This window comes from Ahaetulla prasina, chromosome 6, assembly GCF_028640845.1.
Source record: "Ahaetulla prasina isolate Xishuangbanna chromosome 6, ASM2864084v1, whole genome shotgun sequence".
Classification (NCBI taxonomy): Eukaryota; Metazoa; Chordata; class Lepidosauria; order Squamata; family Colubridae; genus Ahaetulla; species Ahaetulla prasina.
The window spans coordinates 47,324,816-47,335,302 of NC_080544.1; the positions used below are offsets into that span (position 1 = coordinate 47,324,816).

Genomic DNA, 10,487 nt, shown 5'->3' on the forward strand with positions numbered 1-10,487 from the left:
TTCAAATAAATATTCATGTTATTTTACTTGGCTCTATCTTTATTTTTTACATTGACCAGTAGCTGCCTCATTTCCCACCCTCGGCTTATACTCGAGTCAATAGTTTTTCCCAGTTTTTTGTGGTAAAATTAGGTGCCTCGGCTTATATTCGGATCGGCTTATACTCGAGTATATACGGTAATTCACTGTTACCTAAAAACTAAGCAGCCTTACGGAAAGAGTAACATACTTAGGTTGCCCAAAACAATGTGATATTACCTGCCATATAAATAGGAGTAAAGCTCACTTTAATCACCTCACAATTTTATGCCTCTTTTCTTAAAGTGAAGAATACTGGGTCGATTAACTTATTTACTAAAATATATTCCAATGGAATAAATCATGTATAGATAACGTATGCTATATTGTCCAGAATTTGAATTATTTGAGACCATAAGTTCAAAGCTATGAGAACACAGATAAGAGTAATATTGGAAGAAGAAATGATTAAGTGTAGAAATGACAGGTTTAACATACATTCATAACCTTTATCATAATCTAGTTATGCAAGAATAATACTTTCTTCTTAGAAAATAGCATTTATGTTCACATACACTTTCAGTAGGTTTAATAATTTTAAAGTTATAAATTATACAAATATAATTTCAGAAGTTTATTTTATCAGGTATTACTTCCAGATAAGTGTGTTCAAGATTGCAACTTGAATAATATACTGCTCGCTGTGAAGATAATTATCTTCCAAATATATTTTACCTAAAGTTTTAAAAACTTTTTACAATATGCAATAAAACCACTCATGATACAAGTGGTGTTAATTTTTAAAAAAGTTCTAGAACAAAAATTAAAAATAGGGGCCTTATACCAAGTATATCCAAGTATATATAAAGAATTTGCATATGTAACATTTTTTATGAAAATGACAGTTTAAAAATCAAATATTTAGCATTATACTTTTCTAACTAGTACAATTATTCATTACTGGAACATGATGCAATATGGACATTTTCTTACCTTGAATTGGTTTTGTATGCTCTTGGATTTCACAGCGAGCAGTTCCTGTAGCTACATCCCAAACAATTATCTTTCCACTAGCATCAGCAGTAGCCAAACGCAAAGCATAAGGTGATCCAATATTGTGATGGTAGTTTTCTTTAGCCCATTTAACCTTAAGACAGGTAAGTAAAGCTAGTAGTCATTTAAGACACTTAATAGCATTCATTTTGGGATCTCAGATAGTGAAGTTCATTACAAATTGAGAGAGACTGATTTATAAATTTTTAATGCAGAAAATACAATAAATTGAAAAATAAAAATAAATTTAATATAAAAATATTGCTTTCTTAAAATATTGACTAGGCACAAAATCTGATCTATATCAGTCCTCAACTCAGAAGACCTATGCCTGCTAAAATTGATTTTTTAAACAAATTTTGTATAACTTTCTCTCTTTGCCAAATAATCCACAAAGGTTTAAGTATATTGTAAAAATACGTAATGTTTATCTGTTGGAAAACAGAAATCTAAAGAGTGGAAATAAAGTATCACATTTGAATGGAATGGCTGATTAGAATCAAGAATACTCTTCTAAAGAAATCAGACTGCAAAATACAATTTATTAAAGGACACTTGTTAAATAGTAAAAGGCAAATGTGGTTAAAATTTCAGAAATCATTTTTATAAAGAATCTTAGCTAATTTTGCTGGTATAAGAACCGTTCTTATGCAGCATTCTAATGATTCTTTTCAATTTACCTTGACTACAGTAGCTTTGTGCTTTTCCAAAACCTGTAAGGTCTGAGCTGTTTTGGAATCAATCACCAGAATGAGGGAATGGCATCCATATGCAATCAGTCCTTGCCAGCCCCTAAATAAACAGTAATTGTAATATTAAATACACACAAAAAAATAATTTTGCTGAATCTCCATAGAAATGTATGTTGCTGAAATGGCAGAGAAGACAAATAAAATAAATGTACTTATTTGTTATTAAAATGTTGAATCATGAATCATTTGTATGTACACTGACAGTTTATGCACCGGAGATAAATTTCTTGTGTATCCAATCACACTTGGCCAATAAAGAATATTGTATTGTATTTAGTTCTTGGATAACTCTTTGTTGTTGAAGTCGTGTCCGACCCATCGCAATCCCATGGACAATGTTGCTCCAGGCCTTCCTGTCTTCTACCATCCTCTGGAGTTCATTTAAGCTCACGCCTACTGCTTCAGTGACTCCATCCATCCATCTCATTCTCTGTCGTCCCTTTCTTCTTTTGCCCTCAATCTTTCTCAGCATTGTTTAAAATACATTAGTCTCAGAAAACATCCTGGTAAAATAACTGGAAAAGTATATAAGCTATAGTTCTTATTCATCAACATTCTTCTTATTCTTGTAGTAATAATATCTTATACCATTTGCTTCATGACAATTAAACAGAATCTTTTCTTTCTCCACATCTTACTGTGTTTAACCAATGCTTACCATTTTTGCAAAATTTCATAACTGGTCTCATCAAACATAATTCCAACTATTTTAGAGTCCCTAAATCAGTTCTTACAATATCCTATCTAAAGTGTCCTTCCTTCTTTCACTTTTAATTGCAGGACTTACAAAGGTACTGTTGTTCTTATAAAGGCATTTTTATGGTATCTTAAATTCTGGTGCAGAATTTAAGCAGGTTTATATGTGAAGCAAACTAAAAAAAATTACTACAAATACACATAAATAAAGCAGTATATTTGTGCATCAATATTAGGAATGAAACTATATTATAACAGTTGTTTTGAGTTGAGATAGTTTTTGATTTTCTTTTGTTTTTAACTCTTGTTGATATGCAGGACCCAACATCTAGGTTTGGGATAATATATAATATTAGAAATAGATAATAAATAAGTGAATGCCATGCATTATCACTATCAAATACTATGCATTATCATTAACATTACACTAGTTTTCACCAAGAATTTCAAACCCATCTCATGAGCTTCATTATTAGACTGCTATATAAATATGATGCCAAATTAAAATGAAATCTTCACAATCTCTCCCCCCCGCCAAAAAAAAATTTCCACCAGAAAGGAACAATATAATACTACAAATAACAAAACTTTGGTGAAGGGCAATATCTCCTCCCCTAGATTTTTATTTAACTCTCAGCTACCATTCCACATTTCTCGTTTTCACTCTGAAGACACAGGATGATTTTTCTTTTTTCTTACACAAGGAAAGCTTCTAACAGCACTAATGTACATGTCTCTGGTGTTCCCCACTGTCTCTTCAGTCTACTGTGCTATTTAAACATATGCCTCACTTCATAATAGGCTTATGAAATCATTCAGGTGGCTTCCTTCCTTCAACCGTAAAAAAAAGTCACTCTCAGACAATAACCATAAAGTCAAGCCAAAAGTGTTTTTTCCAAAGGCAAGTGGACTTTCTGGTTTTTCTTTGAAGATGTTTCGCTTCTCATCCAAAAAGCTTCTTCAGCTCTGACTGGATGGTGGGGAGTGGAAGGATTTATACTCCTTGCAGACAGCCAGAAAGTTTAGTTGCCTCTTGAAAAAGCACCTTTGGGACAACCATGATCTGGATGACTGAGAATCTCTATAGACATAATACTCAGTATTTTGGTCACATTTCTAACACCTCACGTCTCCCCTATAATTACAGGGACAATAATTTCTAAACGCAGGGAAGTATATCTCACTAAGCTTTATGGGACTTCTATGATGTTAATGTAACAAGTCATAATCTGCCTCTTAACTCTCCAAAGCATCATCTTCTACCCAGTTCCGCTCACAGCTTGTCTGCATTTGTAAAATTACTGTCCCCACACCCCACCCCGACGTCCCCTATTTTTTCCTACTTACCAGTCTGCCGCCCCTCTGTTCTGAGGGTTAAGGGCCCCAGTGAGGGTCCGAGCCGAAAGTTTGATGTTTACCATGTAAGGCTGCATGGCCGAGGAGAAAACAAAAGGACGAGTGAACTAAAACGGCCAACGGGTGAAAACCCAGGAAACACACTCTCCTCGGTTGGGGCGCCGCTAATCCTTGTCCCTAATTTGTCCGACTTGCCCCGCTCGCTCCAGAACTTTGGTTCCGCCGGCGCTTACAAAAACGAAACCAAACGAAACGAAACCTGATAGAGGCATCGGGGCGCCTGAATCCATTCGTTTGCGCATGCTCAGCGAAAGAGTTATTCCCAAACTTTGTATTTCTCGTTTCTGTTAATGGAGTGCGCCTGTGCAGTCAAAGTATAAACTTGCTTTCCGTTACTCGAGGGGAAGGGGGGAAAAAAAGGAATACATGATTTGCCAAACCTGTACAATTAAGATTGTTATTGTCTTTATATTGGGAGAATCCTGGCAGGCAAACAAGCTAAAATCATATTGTGCACAAATTAGAATAAATCCCAATGAACATATTTTGAAGTTAATTAGAACTGGATTGTTAACTCTTTACCTGGGAGAAAAGCAGTGGATTTGCTAGCTATTTTACTAATTCAAACTAATAAACGCAGATCATCTTCAACAAGTTCAAAAACATGTTCAAAAAAAGATCCAAAAAAAGTTCAAAAAAAGATGTGTTTATTGGGTTTCAGCTTGATTTTTTTTTCTCCCAAAGGAGAAATATTACTTTATCTGAAAGTCACTTCTTTTCCAAAAAGGAGTGTAGTTATCACCAATCGAAAGTTCTGTGTCTGGTGGAATGCTGCTTAATACAACAAGTGGTTATTTCTATGCTGTTCAATGTGTTTTATGTGCTGTGGTTTCATTTTTGTGTATGTATGCATACTATATAAATGTTTCGAGTAAACAGTCATAAATTATACAGAAAATAATTTCATCTTCCATCATGAGATAAAGTACAGTAGATGGTGGTAATGGGGGAGGGAAGGATACAGTATAATTAAGAAAGATCTTATTTGGAGTCCTTGAATCACAAATCCATTCAATTGATATATTCCACTGCTATGTATATTTAAGATTCTTTATGTTTTAATACATATTTTACAAAAGAAAGTATGAAATAAGTATTAGATAAGTAACATATTGCATATGAAGAAAAAAGAACAGACTCCAAGAATTTCCATCTGACAATGAAAAGAGAGGTCTTCACATTAAGACTATTATGCAAATGTCTGAAAATTAAGCCCCTGAAATGATTGCTTGCTGAGGCAAATATTGACAAAAAAGCTTGTAAATTCCCACTGGCTTCTAATGCAGCTTGAGATACTGGAGGTTCTCAGTGTTGCCAAAGTAAAGACAGATTTTGCAAAGCGTGAAAGCAAATATTTACTGGTGTGGGCTAATATTTGTGTTTTTAAACAGAAAATGTGTGTTAAAATCTGTTCTTCCATAAGAAGGGTACGCAATTTGCAGCTTCAGGACCACACACAATTCATTTTCACAGTCCTTATTTTTTTTTTTTGTTTACATTTATACCCCGCCCTTCTCCGAAGACTCAGGGCGGCTTACAATGTATAAGGCAATAGTCTCATTCTATTTGTATATTTTTTTACAAAGTCAACTTATTGCCCCCCCAACAATCTGGGTCCTCATTTTACCTACCTTATAAAGGGTGGAAGGCTGAGTCAACCTTTATGATATCCATGATTATGCCACCCAAACTTGATCATGTGTTTTAATGCATGAAGTGTCATGAGGATAAGAATGGTATTTTTTAATATTGAAATGAAAGTTTTTATTAGTTGAAAATGTTTTTTTTAAAAAAAGAACAATGCCATGAACATTTCTACATAGTATCCTTAAGATACACACTCAGTTCACAGTTGAATCTTATTAATTACTCTTAACTCTGAACTGAGAACTTTTCACATATTTGTCATTTTTCTGTGATTGGCATTGGAGGATTGAGTGATTATCAACAATGGTTTGTCAGCTGCCATTATTATCACTTCTCCGCCTTTAGACTATGGGTGTCAAACTTGCGGCATCACATTGCGGTCACGTGATATTTCGTGACTTTTTTCTGCAGCTGGGGTGGGTGTGGTCTGCACGTGACACATCCAGCCTGCAGGCCACCAGTTTGATACCCCTGCTAAACTAAGAGTAAGCATATTATGAATGTAGCTGCCATTATTAACTATGTTTGATAGAAAAAATAAGCGAGAAACATGTATCTAAAAAAAATTGCTTAGTTTTCTGCCAGCTTTTTTATAACTTAGCAAAGTTTGTATGATTTGAAAGCCAGTTAAAAGTTAACATTAGGTCATCTGTTTCTAATAGGAAAAGGCTGGTTTGACCTTTGATTGAAGATTATGAAAAGATCAGACAGATGAAAAGTACAGCAGCTTTATAGAAGATTTAGATAAAATTTCATGCTTCTGTGTGACTCTTGGCAATCTTTGGCCAATGCTATGAATAATTAGTGAAGAGCCAGAGATTGCTCTTCTTTGTATGGTCTTGTTTCAATAAGCTGTTTACAAAGTTGACTGGCCTGTTTTGTTGGACTTCAACAGACTAGTGTAAAAAAAAAGTGACAGCAATTTTGTAAAATTTAGTCATTTGGGGAATTATACTACACTGCTGTAATTGGCAATTTAATCCTTTAGATGGAAAGAAACAAACATATTTTCAAAATGCTGGTTTGGAAAAAATGTAGGATTATTCTGTTTCCTAGACAACATGTTATTGTCTAGAGATACACAGCCCTTTGTGTTGACTTTGTTATATAAGCTTCTGAGAAGTGTTATACACTGTATGCAACTAGACATTTGTTTTGTGCAAGGTGTCTTTCCACTTTTAACACAGGTATGCAGCCATAGCAATGAAAGGCAATTCAAAAAACAAGTAATCCATGTTAATTTAAAATCCTTCTTCAAAGGTAAGAATTTGGTTTCTCCATGAAAGACTATTAAACAGGAGGCTTCCAAAAAGCAGAAAGATTTTCCAAGTTATTCCAACTACACGGAAGAAGAATATTCCTAACATTCACACGGCAATCAGTTAATGTAACATCAGGAGAACTAGCCTCTTATGGAGAAACTACTATGTTATCATAACTTTTTTAAAAATATGGAAACTCTGAGACTATATGAAATTTGGTAAGATACCATTGCATCAGTTGGCATGATGGGTTGTGTGTTGCTCAGATTTTCTTTTGATGCAGCATATAGGTTATCTATGATTTATGACAGGTTGCTTAGCAATCATTCAAAGTTACAGTGGGCTTCCCTGGGGTACTTATGTCCTGGATTCGAAGTTCTCATAAGGCCATCCCCTTTGGTCATATGACTGCACTTTTGGTGCTCAGCAAATAAACCATTTGCAGTTTATTTTATGAAGATTTTACTGAAAACCAGCATCTACTTCCAGTTTTTGCCAAAATTGTACCCATAGAGAAACATTGGTTTGTTTAACAACCATGGCATTCACTTAACCAACTGCTGCAAAAATGATTGCCAAATCAGGTTGGTGGGTGATACGGTTTACCTCCATCACAAGCTACAACCATGATGGGCAGGCTCCATTACAGTTGTAAACCAAGGACTACGTATACACCACTACCATGTCAGTAAGCCACGTGGATGGGAATTTGCATGCTGTGGCAAGCTTTTCATTTGGTTGCACAATTCTTCAGTTAATTCTTCTTAATTAATTAATTCAGTTCAGATATATGGAGGGGGAAGATTATCTGGATCAAGTTGAAGAGATAATAGAATAGAATAGAATAGAATAGAATAGAATAGAATAGAATAGAATAGAATAGAATAGAATTTTTATTGGCCAAGTGTGATTGGACACACAAGGAATTTGTCTTGGTGCATATGCTCTCAGTGTACATAAAAGAAAAGATACGTTCATCAAGGTACAACATTTACAACACAATTGATGGTCAATATATCAATATAAATCATAAGGATTGCCAGCAACAAGTTATAGTCATACAGTCATAAGTGGAAAGAGATTGGTGATGGGAACTATGAGACGATTAATAGTAGTGCAGATTCAGTAAATAGTCTGACAGTGTTGATGGAATTATTTGTTTAGCAGAGTGATGGCCTTCGGGGAAAAACTGTTCTTGTGTCTAGTTGTTCTGTTGTGCAGTGCTCTATAGCATCGTTTTGAGGGTAGGAGTTGAAACAGTTTATGTCCAGGATGCGAGGGATCTGCAAATATTTTCACAGCCCACTTCTTGATTCGTGCAGTATACAGGTCCTCAATGGAAGGCAGGTTGGTAGCAATTTTTTTTTTTCATAACCTATTTATTTATTTAATTTGTCATAACAATATACACAAGCATAACAAGCATAACACAAAAGATTATATAATATACAAACATATATATGAGGAGAAACAAGGTAGTATAAGCATATATATATATAGGGGAAGAAACAATAGGACAGGAACGGTAGGCACATTTGTACTCTTATGCACGCCCCTTAGAGTCCTCTTAGGAATGTAGTGAGGTCAACAGTGGATAGATTTTTAATAAAACTTTTGGGGTTATGAGAAGAGACCACAAAGTCAGGTAATGCATTCCAAGCATAGATAATTCTGTTACAGAAATCGTGTTTTCTGCAATCTAAACTGGTGCGGTTGACATTAAGTTTAAATCTGTTGGTAGCTCTTGTGTTATTGTAGTTGAAACTGAAGTAGTCATTGGCAGGAAGGACATTACAAAGGATGATTTTATGAGCTAAACCCAGGTCCTGTCGAAGGCGACAAAGTTCCAAGTTTTCTAGACCCAGGATATCAAGTCTGGTGGAATAAGGTATTTTATTGGTTACGGAGGAGTGGAGCACTCTTCTCGTAAAATACCTTTGGACATGCTCAACTGTATTGATATCAGATATATGGTACGGGTTCCAGACAGGCGAGCAGTAATCAAGAATTGGCCTAGCAAAAGTTTTATATGCTCTGGTCAGTAGCGTGGTGTTTTTGGAAAAGAAGCTACGTAGAATTAAGTTAACAACTTTTAGAGCCTTTTTTGCTATATAGTTGCAGTGGGCTTTGGCACTTAGATCGTTAGATATAAAAACTCCAAGGTCTTTGACTGGGTGGGGGTCATCTGTGAGGTAATGTCCATCAAGCATGTACTTAGTGATTGGGTTCTTTCTTTCAATATGTAGGACTGAGCATTTGCTGGTTGAGATTCGTAGTTGCCAAATTTTAGACCAAGCAGTTAGATGATCAAGATCTTTTTGAATTGTAGATGTATTGTCAGTGGTGTTAAAAAGTTTGACATCATCAGCAAAGAGAACACAGTCACTTGAGATGTGATCACAAAGATGATTTATGAATACTATAGAGAGAGTTGGTCCAAGAACGCTACCTTGAGGAACACCACTCTTTACAGGAACAGGATTTGATATAGCACTACCAACCTTAACCACTTGTCTGTTCGATAGAAAAGCAGATATCCAGTTGTGTAAGGGTCCTGAAATGCCATAGGATTTTAATTTTAGGAGAAGTTTATCATGTACTACTGAGTCAAATGCTTTACAGAAGTCTATGCATATTGCATCTATTGTTTTACCTAGATCAAGATTTGTAGTCCATAGGTTTTTACAGTGGAGAAGTAAATTGCATGATAATTTTTTTTCGGAAGCCAAATTGTTTATTTGAGAGTAAGTTGTGTAATTCTAAGTGCAAGGTAATGGATTGGTTGATGATGGATTCCATTACTTTGCAAGCGACGCAGCATAGGGAGATTGGTCTATAATTTTCAACTAAGCTGGGGTCGCCTTTTTTGAAATAAAAGCCACACTGTTCAAGTTCACCATAGTATCGCTGTAGAGCCTACAAAATGTCTATGTTCATTTCTTATTCTTAGCTTAAATTCAAAAAAGTTGCACAAATACCATCAGTATTCAGAACCATGAAAAAATGGAGTATCTTCCTTTTAAATGAAAAGAAGTGGTATAGGGTAGAAGTGCTGGATCTCTTGCTAAAAGCTCCTGGAAATAAGGAGGTTACAAATATAAAAAAAATAAAAAATGGCACATATTCATTTCTGGAAAATATTTGGTAATTTCTAACAATAATTAGACATTCACTAAAATTCTTGAATCATTTTTAATGTTACATTAAAAAAAAGAATCAAAATAGTCAACTTGTATAAACTGAGCCACTTATCATTGAGCCACCCTAATAATATATTAAGGTGAGTTATAGACAAAGAAATTAGTTGGTATTTTTTTTCTTTCCTTGCAAGAATTTATAACTTTATGGTGCTTCCAATTTGTCTATTTTATTTATGTTCTTTATGTTTCAGGAATCAATCACATGTTTGGAATCCCATTAACAGAATAAAACTGACCTTCAATTGTGGTAGGGGTATTTCTGTAACATAAGAAGTGATTTATAATATCGCTAATAGCATGCCATCTAGTAATAGCAGCCTTTAAGATGAGAATGACTACAAAATTGATCACAAGAGTGAAAAAAATAAAGTAATCTGTAGTTGTTTTTGGTAGATGGCTTAAAGCCATGTTTATTGTCTAGTAACAAAAAGTATTTCCTGCAC

General features: G+C 34.7%; 1 protein-coding gene across 1 annotated transcript in view; it reads right to left on the bottom strand.

Moving 5' to 3' along the window:
* WDR11 (WD repeat domain 11) overlaps positions 1 to 4,056 on the bottom strand; it is a 66,518-nt gene extending 62,462 nt beyond the window's left edge. The window contains exons 1-3 of the mRNA XM_058187917.1: positions 3,867 to 4,056; positions 1,752 to 1,863; positions 1,012 to 1,165 (exon numbers count right to left, since the gene is read on the bottom strand). Of these exons, the coding sequence (XP_058043900.1) occupies positions 1,012 to 1,165; positions 1,752 to 1,863; positions 3,867 to 3,952 (352 nt within the window). The 5' untranslated portion in view covers positions 3,953 to 4,056. The remainder of the gene's footprint in view (positions 1 to 1,011; positions 1,166 to 1,751; positions 1,864 to 3,866) is intronic.
* Positions 4,057 to 10,487: the final 6,431 nt, after the last annotated feature.